We start from the raw sequence: 20,036 nt of genomic DNA, 5'->3' as shown, positions 1-20,036 counted from the left end.
GATAGATTTTATCCATGAGAACCCATCCTTTAAAGCCTTATATGGCTTGGGGCCAGGTTAGTTGAAGGGCTGACCTTTCTCAGTTGCATTTATCTGACCCCCTGAATGAGAAGGCAGAGTATCTTATGGGTCCCCTTTCTTAAGGAGGTTCATCTAGTGGGACCAAGAAGAAGGGTCTTTTCTGGTGGCTTCTACCCTGTGGACATCATCCCCACAGATATAAGATTGACCCTCGCCTTGATACCCTTTGGAAAGAAACCGAAGGCATGGGTTTGCCAGCAAGCCTGAGGTCCTCAAGATGATACAGTTCTCATCAAGTCAGTTGTTTGATTGTTGTCACAAAATGAATTGTTCTTAGATTAACTGCAAAGCCAGAAAATCCACATTTTGAAAGACTTTTTGAAAGAACAGCTACTGTAATTCTCCTGCACTATTACTGAAGATAATATTTCTTTCACTGAATATCTTTATTAATCAGCCAAAGAACAATAGCCTACTGTTTCTTCTGAATAATAAATACCTTTAATAGATTAATAGTTGGAAGGTACCTTGCAGGTCATCTAATCCAACCCCCTGCCCAAGCATCTGCCTCTATCTAGGATTGAACTCACAACCTCCTGATTCTGAGGCGAGAGCTCCACCTCTGGGCCACAGCCCCGGGGCTGGATTCAGCCCACAGGGTCCTTAGATCTGGCCTGCAGGGTTGCTCTGCAAACAGTGAACGATTTGCCTGCGATGCCTCTGCCAGCGAAAACAGAGCTCTGGAGGGCCAAATGCAGCCTCCTCAAGCTCCATTTTCGCTGGCAGAGGGCTGCAGGAGGCTGTTGTGGCTGAAAATGGAGCTTTGATGAGTGACGTCGAGCTGGCCACGCCCACCCTGGCCCACCCACCCTGGCCCCCTGAGTTCAAACACAACCCTGATGCAGCCCTCAATGAAATCGAGTTTGACACCCCTGTCTTAAAATCTTAAAAGAAACAAAAGAAAATTAAAATGTTGTTGATGTATTTTGCAGCTTCTGCCTCACTATACGTCATAACTCAACTTGTTTAGCTTTAGGGAATCAAGTGACTCTTCTAAGCATGCCATTAGCATGAGGGGAACACAGTATGGCGGCTTGCTCACATGATGCAAAGTTCGAGGTCCTTTCCCATGGTCGGCACCTCGCCCCCAGCCACCCCCAGGCCGGCCAGAGGCCTCTTTCCTTTAGGAGTGCTTGCGCTTTCTGATGTTTTGCACATTTCTTGCCCTTCAAATTTTTTCGATTACTTCACAACCAGCACTTTCGATGGGTCTGAGGAGAGGATCCCACTTTTCTCTCCTACGTGTCAAGATGGATCTGGACTTCAGATCCACAGCCAGCAATGAGTAGAGTCTGGATAGAAGATAATTCCCTCATGGTTCCTAAGCCGTGGAGGGAATGCTCGGGATGCAAACCCTGTCCTAACTCTGTTGCGGTCGGAACGAACTCTCTGGGGGCAGATACGGATATGTGAATTGTGCCACCCGAAGGCTCCATTCCTTAGCCCAGGTGCCCTTTGCCTAATTTTCTACCAAGGTTTCCTTCTAAGCTGGCTGGCTAGTAGATTATGGAAGGTCTTTGCAAAGGAGAGATGCCTTGGAATAGAAATCAGATGGAGGAGGAGAATTTTTCTCCTTCTTCTTCTTCTTCTTCTTCTTCTTCTTCTTCTTCTTCTTCTTCTTCTTCTTCTTCTTCTTCTTCTTCTTCTTCTTCTCCTCCTCCTCCTCCTCCTCCTCCTCCTCCTCCTCCTCCTCCTCCTCCTCCTCCTCCTCCTCCTCCTCATTATTATTATTACTACTACTACTATACGATTGTATCACAGCGGCCAGTTGATTCGCTGGATTTGGTACAATCGTATAGTAGTAATAATAATAATGATGATGATGAGGAGGAGGAGGAGGATGAGGATTATTATTATTATTATTATTATTATTATTATTATTATTATTATTATTATTATTATTATTATTTACTTTATTCATTAAATATGAAACTCAGCCAACTGAACATTCAAAAATGCATTACAAATACCGGTGACTGTTGCTAATGGTTGATACGGTTTGCTGCCAGTGTCCTAGGTATCAACCAAGTACCGATATTATTATTATTATAGAGAGTTCTCAACTTAGGACCACAATTGAGCCCAGAATTTGTCTTGCTAAGCGAGATTTTTGTTAAGCGAGGTTTGCCCCATTTTATGACCTCTTTTGCCACAGATATTAAGTGAATCACTGCAGTTGTTAATTGCACGGTTGTTAAGTGACCCCACTGACTTCACTTATCAGAAGGTCACGAAAGTGGGTCATGTGACCCTGGGACACCTTTACATTAACTTTTGCCCATACTTCAATGGTTGTCATCTTATTTGTGTGGATTTAAAATATTTTAAAGAGCATAGAATCCATCAGAATTTATAATGCTTGAAGTTCACTCAGAAACAATTCTGCTTGTGCAAATAATATTAAACTATAGCTTAATATTATACATCCACTTTTCTCATCCAGGTAAAGAGACATGTTCATCCGATTTGAACTCTTTCAGATGAAACTTAATGAATTTAATTTCTTGTTTCATTATTGTGTTTTCCTTTTTTCTGTTTTCAATCTTTTAAAGGCTAAATCATGACCTAAATACAATGGAGATTTTGAGTGGTTTTTAAAAAATATACACATATTTGTCCTTGTCGTTTTTTTTCTTTCCAAAGCCTCCTTTAGGTTGTTCTTTTTTATATATTCAGTTTGGCTGCTCAGCTGGGAGATGAGAACCAATGGTTTTATGATTTGACTTCTACTATGCCTGCTGAGCAGAAAAAAAATAACCTTGAAAGCACCTCTTCTCTGAGAGTTATCTTGGAAACAAATGTACTGCTGCAGAAATGTTAAACCTTAGTAGCAAAGTTTTAGTTTTAAAAATGTGGATTGTGAAGGTGAAGGCACTCAAACACTGTGAGACTCAATCATGGGTGAGATCAACCATTTAGGAAATAGAGATAATGTGAATTCTCTAGCTATTCTTTTCCTCGTGTCAATTTTGATAACAATTTAGAAAAAGTATAAGAGGGCCAAAAAATGACTTGCCTGCAAGATCTATAGGGAGTTATGTGTTTATTTCAACATGTGAAAAACAGAAAATCTTAGAGGATATAATGATGTAATAGAAATTGGCTCACTGCATATACTGAACATTTGTTTAGCAAAATGAAAACAAACCTATAGAGTTTCAGCATTGAACCTTTGGCACTACATACATCAATTTATATCTGATAAAATAAATATAATAATAGTTTAAAGAGGCCATTTTAGACAAACAGAATCTAGTTCCCTTACTTAATATAGGAATCTATATTTCTGATTCCAAGTTGTTATCACAGCCTTTGCTTGAAAATATCCAATAAAGGAAGAACCCAAGAGCTCCTTACATAATTGGTTCAAGGTCAAAAAACTGTTACAATTAGGAATTTAATTTTTGTTATGTTCCTTTGGAATGTGCTTCCCTGTAATGTTATTAATAAAATTGTTTTTAACATTAAAAACAGAGTTAAATTGGGAGACCATTATATCTGGAAAGACAGAATAGGCCATAGTCTTTAATCTGATACCATTTCTGAATTTTCTCCATGACGATCCATCCCTAACCTTTTTCAACAGTGCACCCATCATTACTGTAACTGAGTCCATCAACTTGGTTGATTGTTGTCCGCTTTTTCTCTTATTTCTTTCCACTGTTCCCAGCATTAGAGCCTTCTCTAGAAATCTAGGTATTTGCATAATCTGTCCATAGGATAATTGGATCCTTGTAATCAAGTGAGAACTCTGTGGGTTTTTTGTTCACTGATTTGTTGATTCATTGATTTGTTTTCTTGGCTGACAATGGTTTTCTCAAGAGTCTTCTTTAATACCAAAAAACACAAGCCTCAATGCTCTTCCTATCTTGCTTCTTCAAAGTCTAACTTTCATTTCCATAATGTGTCCCTGAGAATACTGTTACTCGCCCTGTTATGATTCTTTGAAAATATAGACACAGAGCACATGAACTCTGAGCCATCTAGTCATTGCTGAGATGGACAGCTATAGAAATCAAATAAATCTGAATATCTTTTCTGAAGCCTTCATAGCTGCTCTACCACATGCTAGTCTGCAGCATATTTCTTGTTCCTTTATTGTTGATGGTTGATTCTAAAAGTTATCTACAGCATCTGCACTACATTGTCAATTTTAAACTGGTTGTTGTACCTATTGTCATGAGTTTGAGCTTCTTTATATTCATTTTTAGTCCCCCTTTTCACTATGTTCCTTAATTATGTATAGTATAAGATTCAATTCCTTCTTAACTTCCATTGAAGGAATCTAATCTTTCTTAGACAAATGTTTATACCCTTTGATGAAGTAGTGTTATATAGCTGGTCCTTAACTTACAATCATTTGCTCAGAGGTTGTTCAAAGTTATGACGACATTGAAAAAAAAGAGTTATGACTGGTCCCTGAAGTTACAGCCATTGCAGTGCCCTGGTGGTCATGTAATCAAAATTTGGGTGCTTGGCACTTGCCCGTGCTTATGACCTCGAGGGCATACCTATCTCCTCCCCATTTATGCACTTTTGGTTGCCCAACCCAATATCATTCCTTGGTGGTAGGGTTGGGACTGAAGTAGAGGCCGGGGGCATTCAGCACTCTCACCCAGCTGCCACTGCCCCCAGACCTCTAGCCTCAGTGCTGCCACTGCCACTGCCAAATGCTGCCACAAGCCCTACATCACAGCCAGCCACCTCAGCACAAAGCCCCATTTGGCCCAGCTGCCCTGTAAAACCATAGGCCCTGCCAAGCCCAGCTGACCTTCACTGTCTCCTTCCTCCTCCTCCTGCTGAGGTGCATCTGGCCTGACTCTATGTGAGGCAGTTGCTGACTTCTCCAGGGCTTCTTCCCAAAGCGACTCATGCTGTTCTCCAATTGTGTGCACTATTGTGCAAATGGTCCCAAAGGTGCTTCGCTTCTAATCAAAGAAGCTTCTTCAGCTCTGACTGGATGGTGAGGAATGGACAGTTTGCCTTTTCTCACACCATTTTTTCCTGGTCTCCTTGAGCTTGTGCCACAGTGCAGCACCGCAATGTCTTCCCTCTCCTCACACACGCACTTCTTACTTGGGACTCCCTCCACTTCCAGTTTAACAATCCGTGCATCTGGAATTACAACAGAAATGGGGAGTGCCAGGATTCCTGTTGCTAAGCAATAAGATAACATGACATCATACTTTGTGATCACATCAAGTAACGATGGAAATTCTGGTCCCCATTTGTAGTTGTAAATCGAGGACTATCTTATTTTATAAACCATAGGGGACATGGCAAAAATTAAATTTAATGTGGTTTAAATCTAATTATGGTTACATGAATGAAACAATTACTTTGATCACACCTCATGTATTTAATAATTTTCTCTTCTGTCATATTAAAAGTGACAGTTCAGTGGCAACTTGGAGACGGTTAAATTGATAAATGGTGCGTCTCAATTTGACTTCAACCTGTTCCCCTTGACAAAGCAATTTTCACACATCCCCTTCTTTGCTTCCTGGTTGGTTGAGTTCTTCAATTGTCAGGACCGACAGCTTAAGACATTGCGCTGCCTGAGGTGAAGGGGGAAGTGTCCCCTTTTACTCTTCAGCAGTGGTGAAGAGACAGTGTACTTGATCAAGTCTGTAGATGCAGGTCAACTGAGAGTGCAGGTTAAACTATATAGCATGCAGCCCCCTCTACAGAATCCTTTCCCTACACAGCTGCTAGTCTGACTCCATGCAAAGGCCTGGTCAACCATGTTAATTGCTCTCTGGAAACCAAAAGGAGCTAGAAATGCGAGACGGGCTTAGATTTCCAGCACTTTGACTAACTCTGTTATCTTATTGCATGTTTCCTGTTTTTAATCCTCATCCACCGTCTCCTTATAATTATGCTAAATTGTTGCACATCGTCAGCCTTCCGAGTCTTCTTGGCAAGTGACCCTGCGCTGGATATACTGAAGTGTTCTTGATACTGCAGTAAAGGTGATGACTGCTTTTTCTAAGCATGAATAAACTGGATTCAGATGAGCATTTTTCATGGTAATGCTGTCTCAGCTGCAATTCCAGAGTTGCTGTGATACCAAAACAAAGAACAGTGAAGATTATTCCCTATCTGTTTCACATGTGAAATAGGATCTTGACTGAGAATAGAAGAGCATTAGACCCCTCGTGAATTATTGGTGGAGTTCCTATTTACATATTACACCCCTGAGATGCTTATTAGCTGTAGTTGTATTATATGCAAGAGATGCCAATTTTTTTTTAGAAAGGAATGTTATATTGCTGATGCTATCATCAAACTACCTTTATGCCAAACAACATGAAACTCCTTTTTTTTTAACCTTCGTGTTGTATAATTTTTATGTTTCATTTCACTGTGATGAACTGAATAAAAATGATGTTGAAATAACAGTTTGAATCTTAAGAATTACGATGTATTTATTTTAGTGACACGGATACCAGCTATTTAGAACACTTTAAAACTACAAAATGAACAGTCCTGGGGTCTCAAAGTAAAAAATATATATGTATGAGTGATTGTGTAATGTGTGCAAACGTATATGTCTTTGTTATTTTATATGTTAATGTAAGTTCCAGGGGTGGGTTCCTGCCAGTTCTAACCTCTTCTATAGAAGAGTTTTCACAAATCTACAGTGCTGTTTAGAACTGGTTCCAGCTCCCTCCCACTGCCCGTCTGCACATCATCAAGATGAAGAGCGAGAGGAGGAATTCTGGGAGTTGAAGTCCACAAGTCTTAAAGCTGTCAAGTTTGAACACCCGTGGGTTTTTTTTCTAAAGGGTTAGGGGTGCAAGGCTCTTGCAACTTGACAGCTTTAAGACTTGCGTGCTTCAAATGCCAGAGTTTTTCAGCCAACATTTTGGTTGCTAAGCAAGAGCGTAGTTAAGTGAGTTTCACCACATTTTACAAGTTGGCCATGCCCACCCAGTCACATGGCTGGCAAGCCACTCCCACCTGGTCACATGGTCGGCAAGCTACTCCCACAAAGCAGGCCACACCTACAGAAGAGGTTCTAAAAAATTTGAAACCCACCACTGGTAAGTTCCCTCTCTCTTCCAAAGTCATTTTTTCCCAAAAATCACAGCTAAGAGAATTGTAAAGCTGATGTCCATCTCTGCATCTAATACTTGTTTGTTTCTGTTGGCATTTTATAGATTTATGTTACAGAGGGCTTCTGAAATCCATATTTTCACAAGTACTTAGAAATAAGAAAATTGACAGTCTCCCTTAGTGTTTTCAAGTAATTACTTCTGTGCTGGTTTGGAAGACATTCAGAGACACCCTTCAGTGGACTAATAATTGTTTCGAGCTTACAAATATATTCTTTTTAGCAGAAGGAGCCAATTTTCTGTCTCTTCCCAATTTCTTAATGCTTTAGAAAGGTTGTAAATGCTAACATCAAGATCTGGGATTTGGGGCTTTGAACAAAGACTTTAGATGTTTATTTCATCTGCAGTACTGTTTCATGTTTTGCTTCATGGTTTATGAATTCTCTTTTCTTCTAAGAGTGTTTATATTTTGCTATTGTATGGAGAATGCTCCATTTACACAAAATATAATAATTATCCTGATGATACCAATATTCTTCAGTATAAAGCTCAGTATTTGTATTGCAAAAAGCTTTCCTCTGTCCTGAAAACTGTCCTATTCATGCTGTTATTCAGGCATCTGAATGCATCATAACACATCTTCATTGCTGAAGGGCAATGTTTTTGTGACATTTTTTTTTTCTAAGGGAATGTTTTCCTTGTGCTGCGTTCAGATTCATCCACTTGGGCACTCATTCAATTCTATTCCTCAACTTGCTAAAGTTTCCCCGTTTAGACATCAATTTTGAATTGGGTTTCAAAAGCTTCCACTTAAAATCCGAAACTACTTGGCTCTCTTCACTTCCCAGAAATCACTAGCAGCTGTTCCCTGTAAGATCTGACAAGTTGGGCCCATAGAGCTGGGAAAAGGTGGTCCTGTAAATTCTCAGGAGCAAAGCTCTGAAGACCATTATAAATTAATCCCAGCAATCTTAAACTTATGAATAAAAGAATGCAGGGGCCACATTTTTGCTGCTGTTTGTTTCCCAGGAGTCAACATATACAACATATACAACAGTGGTGGGTTTCAAAAAAATTTATTAACTATTTTATGGGCGTGCCTATTTTGTGGGCATGGCTTGGCAGTCATGTGACCAAGTGGATATGGCCAACTTGTAAAATGTGGTGAAACTCACTTAATGCTCTTGCTTAGCAATCAAAATTTTGGGCTCAATTGTGATCATAAGTTCTCTTTCTTTTTCTTTCTTTCTTTCTTTCTTTCTTTCTTTCTTTCTTTCTTTCTTTCTTTCTTTCTTTGTCTCTCTCTCTCTCCCTCTTTTTCTTTCTTTCCTTCCTTTTTCTTTCTTTCTTTCTTTCTTGTCTCTCTCTCTCCCTTTTTCTTTTTTCTTTGCTTTTTTTCTTTCTTTCTTTCTTTCTTTCTTTCTTTCTTTATTGTGTCTCTCCCTTCCTCCCTCTTTCTTTTTTTCCTTCCTTTTTCTTTCTTTCTTTCTTGTGTGTGTCTCTCCCTCTTTCTTTCCTTTCTCTTTTTCTTTCTCTTCCTTCCTTCTTTCCTTCTTTCTTGTGTCTCTCTCCCCCTTTTTCTCTTTCTTTCTTTCCTTCCTTCCTTTCTCTTCCTCTTTTTCTTCCTTCCTTCCTTCTTTCTTTCTTGTGTCTCTCTCCAACTTTCTTTCTCTTTCCTTCTTCCACTTTCTATCTTTGTGTCTCTCCTTCTCTCTCTCTCTCTCCCTCCCCCTCCCTCCCTCCCTCCCTCCCTTTCTCTTCCTTTCTCTTTTACTCTTTCTCTTTCTTTCTCTCTGTCTCTCCCCTCCTCTCTCATGCACACATCCCTTCCACTGATATGCAAGCACATCCTGGGCCAGTTGTAGTTTCTGAATATTCTTCAAAGGCAGTTTCCACATGAAGCATGTTGCAATAATGTAATAAGGCAGTGATAAGGTCATGCATCACTAGTTGGGTCCATTACACCAGATTGGGTCAGAATTGGTGCACCAACCAAAACTAGGCAAAACCTGGTTATGGCTTCTACCTGCTTTTTAAAAGAAGCTATGAGTCCAGGAAGAGCTGTCAGCAATTGAGTCTCTGCTTCTTTGGAGACATCTGTCATCACAGTTTTTTGGAGCCAAAAGTGTATTTAAGATTAGACTGCAAGTGACAGAATAAGTAAAAAAGCTTGGAAATAAATTGATTTCATTAGATTTTAAGGCTGCAGTCCTATGGTACCTGTGTGATCTAGAGATCAAAAGATTCATCAGAGCGTTTCCTCCAAAGTCCGGAGAGTCAACTCAGAATTTCAGAGACAGGAAAAGGAGTCACACTTGAGATAAATGTATTTTAATATTAGCGTGTAAGCTATACAGCTCTTGGGTGTGGTATAGATTTCTTTCCTCTAGCTTCAATGGAAGGGAATTTAGGCATATATGTAGGGAAAAGTTGTGCTAGAATTGGATACCTAAACAGGAAAGCTCATTCCACAGTCTTGGAGTCATTTCTGTAAAGCCCCAAACTTCTTAGCTTTATTAGTGATAAAAAGCAAAAGAATAGTATAAGGAAACCCATCCCATTCCCATAGGATTTTCAGGGGTTGCACAAAAATACAAATATTTAAGAATTCACAATTCAATGCAATCCAAATGCATCAGACAGAGGCAAGGACATTTTAAAAAATCCAGGAAATACGATCCAGAAAAAACTGGGGTGCCTTTTGGAAGAGCTTCATCTTTCACTTCTTTTGGAAGGTGGCTAAAATTAAGCATAATCCCATTTCCCTGCCAGTGGAAGGCATTTCAAGAGGGCTAACATTACTATAGAGAAGCAGGATCTCTAGGCCTTGGGTCATCGTATTTTCCCAAAGCAGGGGAATCACCAGCTGCTTTTCCTCCCAAAATCAACCCATTGGCACCCTGTAAAGGAGCACCAGCCAAACTAACTATGGAGTCACTGTGAAACAATGCCCCACTCCCATTTCCCAAGCTTTTCTAAAAGGATACCATGATCAATGGGATTAAAAGCTGCCCAAAAAAGACCATCCAGATTCTAAGATCATCCACTGGTATAACTAAAGGGGTCTCCACAATAAAACAAGGGATGAATCCTGATCTCAAAATTACACACAATTCCATTCCTTAGGGTAGTTGGTAAGATGTACTTCACGATCTTCTCAACAATCTTCACTAAAAAGGAGAAGATTGGAGGCTGTGCAACAGTTATCCAATATCTCTGGATAGAGTGAGGATATCTTAAGATGGGGAGCTTACCACTTCCTCCTGCCTACCTGCCTTTAGAAATGTGATTGTTTATGAGAGGAAGACACTACTACAAACAAATCTGAAACGTGTGCATTGTAGCAAAGTGGTACCGTCCTAAATTTCTTCAGTGGGACTTAAATAGGTGAACACAGGATGCTACCTCAATTATTAGGCAGACCTCTTATGGATATATACACACATATTCTGTGCAAGGTGAAAAATGAAGAAGGTGGGAGTGACCACAGTTGCTCTTGAAGAATTGAAAATATTTACAATACAATAGCAGAGTTGGAAGGGACCTTGGAGGTCTTCTAATCCCAGCCCCTGCCTAGGCAGGAAACCCTATAGCGTTCCAGACAAATGGCTATCCAATATATTCTTAAAGACTTCCAGTGTTGGGGCATTCACAACTTCTGGAGGCAAGCTGTTCCACTGATTAATTGTTCTAACTGTCAGGAAATTTCTCCTCAGTTCTAAGTTGCTTCTCTCCTTGATTAGTTTCCACCCATTGCTTCTTGTTCTACCCTCAGGTGCCTTGGAGAATAGTTTGACTCCCTCTTCTTTGTGGCAACCCCTGAGATATTGGAACACTGCTATCATGTCTCCCCTAGTCCTTCTTTCTCTGAAGCTAAACATACCCAGTTCCTGCAACCGTTCTTCATATGTTTTAGTCTCCAGTCCCCTAATCATCTTTGTTGCTCTTCTCTGCACTCTTTCTAGAGTTTCCACATCTTTTCTACATCGTGGCGACCAAAACTGAATGCAGTATTCCAAATTTGGCCTTACTAAGGCATTGTAAAGTGGTATTAACACTTCACGTGATCTTGATTCTATCCCTCTGTTGATGCAGCCTAGAACTGTGTTGGCTTTTTTGGCAGCTGCTGCACACTGCTGGCTCATATTTAAATGCTTGTCCACTAAGACGCCAAGATCCCTCTCACAGTTACTACTATTGAGGAAGGTACCACCTATACTGTACCTGTGCATTTTGTTTTGGTTGCCTAAATGTAGAACCTTACTCTTTTCACCATTGAATTTCATTTTATTAGATAGTGCCCAATGTTCAAGTTTGTCAAGATCCTTCTGTATCTTAAGCCTATCTTCTGGAGTGTTGGCTATTCCTGCCAGCTTGGTGTCATCTGCAAATTTGATGAGTTCCCCATTTATTTCCTCATCCAAATCATTGATGAAGATGTTGAAGAGTACTGGGCCTAAAACAGAGCCTTGGGGTACTCCACTGCATACTTCCCTCCATGTTTTTTTTAAAGAATTTTATTGGTTTTTTAAACATTTATAAGGAAAAGGGTAAGTGGAAAGGTATACAAATTTTGGCAGTTGCAAAGTGTGGCAGGCGCCCCCTCCCTCCAAACTCATAAAATACATCTGAGTATAAAACATTAATACATAATCATATATAAGCAGCATATTAATTCTAATAATATTTTCAATCAGTTTATACATTGTAGTATATGATCTACATATAATTCCATTACTACTTTCGGTCTGTTTATAACAATGTGATTTTCTTATTCATTTTTGTGATCTGAGCTTTCTTGGTATTGCCCCTTCTCCCCCCGCTGGCAGAGCTCCGGCCCCTCCCGTGTCCTGCATATCCGTTGTAGAATCTTCTGTTTTTTCTAGGTTTGTTTTGTTTTTTTCCATAAAGGCCTGTGCCTCTATGGGTGTATTAATTCTAATTCTTGTCTCCTCCCAGAATATCAGCATACCTTCAGGCATCAACCATCTAAACCACACCCCCTTCTGGTATAATTTATTCGCCAATTGCGAATAGTTTTTCCTTTTCTCCCTAATTTTCTTGGGGATCTGCTTATTTCCCTGTCGTGATAAGTCAGTGCCTGTCCCCTTTGTACACCCAGAATTTCGTCTCTTGTGCTTTTTCTAATAAATTTAATATGGACCTCCCTGGGTACATTGTGTGTTCTGGCATAAGCTGAATTCACTCTGTAAACCCGATCTATCTCCCATTCCATCTGTTGTTTTTCTTTGTGTATGTATTCAGCCAAAATGTTAGTCATAATGTCCCTTATATTTTCCCCATCTGCTTCTATGACATTTTGAAATCTAAGATAAAAGGACATTCTCTCAAATTCTATTTTCATTTGCTGGATGTCAAGTTCTTTGTTTCCCTTCTGCACTGCTTCTACCCTCCCCTCCCCTCCGCCACCCCACCCTCCACAAGGTCCAGTCTCTGTGAATTCTTGTAGATTTGGACTTGGTTCTCTTTAATTTCTTCCTTCATTTCCTTTAACTGTTTCTTAATTTCTTCCTGGCCCTGTATAAGTTGCTGAAGCATTTGTAGCAAGTCCATCTCTGTATTCTTAGGTTGCATCAGGTCTGTGATCTTTGATTGTGTGGCAGGACTGGATGTTGCAGATGTTGGGGCAGAAGTAGCAAAGCCAGGTTTTCCAGGGGGTGGTCTTTTAGGAGACATAGTTTATAAAGTAAAGAGATCAGTCAGTATGGAGAATGGACAGCTGGAGAAGTAGAGCAGACAGATGAATCCAGGAGGCAGAAGATCCAAGCAGAAGGGAGTTTCTTTAGTCAGTCTGGCAATAGAGAGAAATTTTTCCCCCAGAGAGTTCAAAAAATAACAATCCACAAGAGATTATTCTGGGTGACACGGAGACAAAGACCGGAAGCCTGAGTTTTAAAGGTGGAGTCAGGTTTCACAGTTCATGAAGACAACAGAAGTGTGCCAACTTCCCTCCATGTTGATGCAGTTCCATTGAGGACTACACGTTGAGTGTGGTTGGTCAGCCAGTTACGAATCCATCTGGTAATGATGCTGCCCAACCCACATTCTTCTACTTTATCTAGTAGTAGGTTATGGTCTACTTTATCAAAGGCCTTACTGAAGTCCAAGTAAACTATATCGACGGCATTCCTCTGGTCCACTAATTTTGTCACTTTGTCAAAGAATGCAATAAGATTAGTCTGGCATGATCTGTTTTTGACAAATCTATGTTGGCTTTTGGCTATTACTTTGTTTACTTCTAGATGTTCGCTAATTTGTTGCTTGATTATCTTTTCCAGAATCTTTCCTGGTATTGAGATCAGGCTGATAGGTCTATAGTTTCCTGGATCTATTTTTTTTTCCTTTTTTGAAGATGGGAACCACTTCAGCTCTTTTCCAGTCCTGTGGCAGTTCCCCGGTGCTCCAGGATTTCTGAAAGATATAGTTCAGTGGTTCTGAGATCTTATCTGCCAGTTCCTTCAGAACCCTGGGGTATAATCTGTCCGGTCCCGGTGATTTGAACTCGTCTAGGGTAGACAGGTGCTCACTTACCATTTTTCCCCCTATTTCAATTTGTGTTCCTAATCTGATTTTTGTGATGCTGTTTTTGATAGGTTGGACTGTTTTATCCCTTTGTGTAAAGACAGATGCAGAAAATGAGTTAAATAGTTCTGCTTTCTCCCTGTTGCTTGTCACCTTCTTGCCACTTTCTCCCAGCAATGGACCAATTGTTTCATTAACCTTTTTCTTGTTTTTAACATGTTGGAAGAAGCTTTTTTTGTTTGTCAAGGTAAAGTGGATAGTTGAGTGAATTAGATATGTCTATGATTGTCTATGCATATGGTTTCCTAACAGTTAAAATGTAGACTTACCTGATGTCCTTCCCTTTAACGCTTCTCAGCGGTCCCCCCCCCCCCCCCGGGTGTTTCAAAAGTCTGGAAAAGTCAGTCTGAAAATATGTACAGTGTTTGGACATCCAGGTAGATGCATCTCGGTGCTTTGGAAGTAAGCTGAGTATGATGATATGCAAGATTGCATTGGAGCTGAGAAAGAGGAATGTCAATCTCTAAACACAAATGATCAGCAAATGGGTTCTGCAATCAGATTATCAAATAAATGGATACTTACTTTGTCATGTAACATTCAGAGAAAGGTGAACATGTTAATCAAGAAGGACAGGATTAAACTATTTCGGTTCTCCAGAATCAGTATTCTAAAACCTAACTCCTGGAATTAGAACTCATTAAAGAAAATCTGTATGAGTTTTGCTTCCTTGATTGTGTGCTACAATTAAGAGGCTTGACAATGGGAAACACCTGGTAAGGAGGAGTTGAAACCATGTCAAACAGCATCCTTACTAGTTGGCCTTGTGGCAAATCAGTGCTTCACATCTCATGCCCAGCATGGTAGCTATTTTGCAAGAGCATCATAATGTGGTCAGAATACCAAATGTGCCTACCATTCAAAGATTTTAAGAATTTTCAGACAACATCTGTAAGATATTGTTGTATGATTGAGATATATGGAGCTATATAGAGAGAGCCAATATGGTCTAGTGGTTAAGACACCAGGCTAGAACACAAGAGCCTATGAGTTCAAGTCTCACTTAAGCCATAAAAGACAGCTGAGTGACCTTGAGCCAGTCACTCTCTCTTATCCCAACTCACTTCACAGGTTGTGGGGAGAATAGAAGGTATGTTAGATATGTTCATCGCCCCAAGGTATTACTAAAAATAATAAAGGCAGGATATAAATAGATAAATAAAAATAAAACACAGTGCTATTCCTAATCATCCTAATCTTGCAAGGCATAATGTTATTGTAAAATATATGTTGGTATAAAATAGTAGTTGAATATAGCAGTCTACTTAGAAAAACTAAACTTCAATTAAGAGAAATGGAAAGCAAAGCAAGAGTAAGTAGGAAGGAGTATTGTCTATAACTACCCACTCTCCTCTTCAAAGAAGCAGCTGGAATTTGAGTGATACTGAATCAGATAAATTGCCATTGTAGCTCTTGTAGGTGAAACAGCTATTTGTCTCATTGAAGTTTGCTAATATTGCTAGTACAATGTTTCATTGTTTCTAATTATTAGATAACCTGTTCAAACCAAAGGAACGGTACATTTCAGAAAAGGAGATGCATATGCGATCAAAAAGGTAGGAGCCTCCTAAAGGGCATTGACATTTTTCCATCATGAACGTGATTCTTTTCCCTTCATCTTCTCCTTTCCCCATAAGCAATCATGAATTCCCAGGTTTGGTTTGGTTTACTTTATAGCTTGATGTTATATGTATGTATGCCACATTGAATGTAATCATGGGACAGCACAATAATCAATATTGGGATACAGTTTGTATTTTCTTAGTTTCATTTGAATGTGTATCACATCTATGTTATTTTGCCTTTTGTTGGGCAGCTGATGGGGATCAGAATGTTCTTGGCTGTGTTCTTAAACTTCCTGGGAGATCATGTTAGCCACTGGCTGAGACGATTCCTTTAGGTACCTTCTACTAAAGTGCAAACAGCAGCTAGCATACCCAGAGCAAAAATATGATTTGATAATAGCCAATTTCTAAATACTTTCATGGGCAGGTGTGTGTTTCTGGCAGATGTATTTCTCCTAATTTTGTATCTCAAGGTGGACAGAAAGGAGAGATGTGTACAAGAGATTCTTTTCAGATAAGACAAGCATGAGAATGATCTTTCACAAAAAATAAAACGAGAAGAGCTGGATCCTTTATATATCATTATTATATAAATATTTGGTTCTCCCCAAAAATCATTTAAAAGGCACAATTCAGAGTCAGTGTTACATTCTGTAAATGTTGACATATCCACAATAGATACCATAACATAAACCATAATAGAGGCCATTGTAGTTATAGTAGAACGTAAATAACTGAAATGATACCGGTATAATGAATATTTTTAAAACATGTAGATTTACTTATTTGTCTTATTGTTTGGAACAGTTTTTACCTGCCATGCTGTCTTAATATGCAGCATTATAGATATATTTAAAAAAAATTAAAGCATATTTTGAAATGCATCATCTCAAAAGCCAATTGAGAGCTGCATTATAGAATGATTAAAGATATCTGCACTATGTTTAATTGTTGCAGAATTTATAACAATCTTCCTGAAGTGAAGAAGAAACAAGAAGAGAAGCAGAAACGGATAATAATACAGAGCAATAGAAAACGGGTTGAAATATTTAAAAAGGTAAAAGATTTCCAATCAATTGTTACAATACAACTCCCCCCCCCCCATTATTATACAGAAAAAAGGAAGCCATACTCAATATTTTCATTCTATTTTGTTTCTCATAGCTGACCTAGAGCTTTAGCAAACTAAAGCAAAAATTTCATATCCTCCATTCCTCAATTTGTGCTTTGAACATCAATGGGGAATGTAAATAACATTATGATATTTTTCCTATAAGTCCGAAATCTTATTTCCCATAAGGAGCATGCTCATATTTAATAATGGGCTCAAAAACTATATGTAACAGAATTGTATTAGATCCACCTGTGAGATTTGTAGAGATGGACAATTAGCCAGCTTTATAAAATTCATTTCTGAGGAAGTACTGAACAAAATACATCTGTGTATCTTTAAAGAAAGTAAATTGTTGTCACAGTGGAAAAAATGTTTGTAATAAGAATACATGGTTTCTATTGTTGTAAATACTATCTATTACACTGTAATTATATCATGCAACATTATTTTTACATTGTACATGTAATTGCTTATATTATGATTCTAAGATGTTCATCCTTTGTCCTTAAAATGTTTAGTGTTACAGCTTTTATGTTTGCCTTTATGTTTGTTTTCCTTCAGCAATTATTGGACCAACTTCTTCGAAGAAATACAGAATGAATAAAGGATCCTGGATACAACACATCATTCTTCTTGGACTCCAAGGCCTTTGAAAATTAAAAAGCCATATAAATCTATAATGACCTTTAATTACAAAGCAACCTTATTTGTTTATAGACAAAGAAAATAGCTTGTTTTTTAAAAAGTAATTCTGGAAAGTTACTGGATTAGATCCCAGTGAGACAGCTTTAAAATTGTTTTATGCAATTGTTAAGGAAAACATATTATTTATTTTCTGTCTTTTAAACCACAAAAACAACTTTTAAATCTTGACTGCAGGATATTTAAGCTTACCTACAATAAACATTGATATATGTATTCCATTTAAACACTGCATCAAGTTTATAACTTTTAAATAAAAGGGAAAATGAATATAACTGTTATTATGGTTAGAAACAAACCTATAATAGCAAGGATGACTATGTGAACTTCAGATTTAAATTAATAGCTAATATAACAGGCAAATATTTTAATCTACAAAGAACTGCATTTATGTTTCATATAATGAATAGGATACCAGTTTAAAATAATATTTAGTATCTAGTTATTATAATCAAACTTGTTATTTACTAAGCCATGTAATTTTGCCTTGTTCTATATTTATTATAAGTGATATATTTAAAAATTTGGTTATTTCGATCAGTCATCATGAAAGATTATACAATTCAAAGCAACAAATGTATGCTCCACAAATATTTCAAATTATTATTTGTATTTTCCATAATAAAGCAAGCTAAACTTCATTCAAATAAAACAGACCAAGCGCTATCAATTTTATTAATCTCAAAACTATTATTAAAATGCAAAATAACATTCATACATTTCTCTCAGTATAATATCAGTTCTAAAGTGAGAACTGAAGAAGCTTCTTGGATGAGAAGTGAAACATCTTCAAAGAAAAACCAGAAAGTCCAGTTACGTATTGAAAAAGCACTTTGGGGGCAACATTCTTAATAGCTTACACTTTCCAACAATGTTAGATAACCCATACATAATAGGTTTTTCCGATTTAAGGATATGCTCTATACCTGATTGCTACTAAAAAAGGAAGGAAGGAAGGAAGGAAAACCTTTGCTAGACAAACGGACAAGCAACTCATCCTCACCCATCCCCATGTTCTTTCTGGTGGTGGGTGAAGGAAAGTTGTTGATATTGATATTAGTAATTGCTTAGTTGTCTAATGAAACATCTGCAAAAAAAAAAAACCACTGAGTATAGAGAGCATTTCACAAGGACTTCACAGTTCAATCCTGCACTACATATATTGTCTTCTATTGATATCAGTCAAAGGAACAAGCCAGCCAATTGCCTCAAAGAATCTGACCAACTGGCACAAGTAAGTAAGTAAGTAAGCATATTGTTGAAAGACAGGCAAATTAATGAAAGAGTTAATTTTTTATTGATCTTTTTGATGACCTTCTCATTCCTGACACCGCTGATTGTGGTTTAGTTTCAGGCAGTTAAAATCGTTCAAACAAATAGTTTAAATAGTTTAATTTTAAACAAAACTTGAATTGTTTGGGATTAAAACAAATTAAGACCTCTTCCCCTAACCTCAGTGTGTTTGTTCAGTGTGCTCTATCCCTCTCTTCTTCTGATCCAGTTAAATATGTAATGCCTACAGAATTGGTTCACACAGACTTGTGGTACATTGGTGACACTGTGTTTGTAAACACACACCACCTGTACAAGCCAGATATTGGAGAAAGACAAAGACATATGATGTTTTGTACACACTGATGCAGAAACCTGAGTAAAATTGTCTGGCTTAAAAATTAATAGATTGCCAGAGTTGAGGTAGAAATTTTGGGCTCAACCTCATCAGAAAGCTGAACTCAATGACTTCATTGAGAATTTACCACCATAGGGATCAATACAGTGACTGCAATATTTATATTTTAAAAATTGTGTCTAATCCTTTAAAAATAATATCTACTAATGTTGTTTAATAGACTGTTGCTATATTCTCTTTCCTCTGTTTAGCATGTTTTTATGCTGCTTATAGCTTGACCATTGATCTGAATTTTTCTAAATAGTCATGCTACATTTATTCTACTGATACTAGAAATGGCATAGCATTTGAAAGAAAGTTTTGAATTTGTTCAAAACTGCTTTTTGGCGTTTAAAATTTATTCATCTCATTTCTTTTGTATTCATAGATACATGCACACTAATTTTCCAAGAATGAAAATAAAATATATAGCAAATCTTTTAAAAAAAACATCAAATACAGTTGTTAGCAAATAGTAAATAGGATGCCTGAGGCGAATCATTGGCAGGAAACAATGATAAGATATGAATGTAGGTTAGGAAGAAGGAAAAAGAGCTACCGTGTCTATTTTATATATACCACATTTTTTGGAGTATAAGATGCACTCCCCCCCCAAAAAAAGGGGGCTGAAAATTTGGGTGTGTCTCATACTCCGAATGTAGCTTTTACAAAGCTTTTTTTCAACCCTAATGAGGCACTAATGAGTGAAACGATCTTCCATGCTTTGCCTGCTTTTTCTCATTGCTGCTCCTTCCATCAATCAGCTGTGCTTTAGAAGCGGTTTTTTATCCCTAAACGGGATAAAACGTGTGCGCATGGGCATTCAAAACCAGCAAACTTATGTGCAGAAGCTGACCAGACTAAGGACACTAACCAGATGAATACATGGTAGGCAGATTGTTTTTTTCCTATTCTCCTCCCCGAAAACTGAGGTGCGTCTTATACTCCGGTGCAGCTTAATACTCCGAAAAATACTTTGTGTGTGTGTGTGTACATTTAACTCAGCTCTTATTCTATTGCTTCATACTGTTGTGGGTGGAAGATAAACAATCTTTGGGGGAAAACGTGGATGTTTATGAAGTCTTTGAATACTTCTGCATTTTTTATTTTTTTGAAATTAAGCTTTGTTTTAGGAAAACAAAGGTTAGGCAGTAAGTAATTAAAATATTGTTTCAGATGCAATTCCAGAATACCTGTTCACATGATATTATTTTAAAGTTCCAAGTTTCATAACCTTAGTACTA

General features: G+C 38.1%; 1 protein-coding gene across 3 annotated transcripts in view; it reads left to right on the top strand.

Moving 5' to 3' along the window:
* The window catches only part of LOC309392387 ((E2-independent) E3 ubiquitin-conjugating enzyme FATS), a gene marked incomplete at its 5' end in the record, with an annotated part of 122,057 nt that extends 104,264 nt beyond the window's left edge, over positions 1-17,793 (top strand). For 2 of the 3 annotated variants that reach the window (XM_081953569.1, XM_081953568.1), the window contains 3 exons: positions 15,235-15,298; positions 16,265-16,364; positions 16,983-17,793. In XM_081953569.1, coding sequence (XP_081809695.1) covers positions 15,235-15,298; positions 16,265-16,364; positions 16,983-17,021 — 203 coding nt within the window. In that variant the 3' untranslated portion in view covers positions 17,022-17,793. Of the gene's footprint in view, positions 1-15,234; positions 15,299-16,264; positions 16,365-16,982 lie in introns of those variants that run through there. The other variant, XR_014175436.1, reaches the window with a different exon arrangement.
* Positions 17,794-20,036: the final 2,243 nt, after the last annotated feature.

The sequence above is a fragment of the Natrix helvetica genome, assembly GCF_964273705.1.
Source record: "Natrix helvetica genome assembly, chromosome: 5".
Classification (NCBI taxonomy): Eukaryota; Metazoa; Chordata; class Lepidosauria; order Squamata; family Natricidae; genus Natrix; species Natrix helvetica.
The sequence above is the reverse complement of the archived record's forward strand: the minus strand, read 5'-3'. Positions and strand labels throughout refer to the sequence as shown.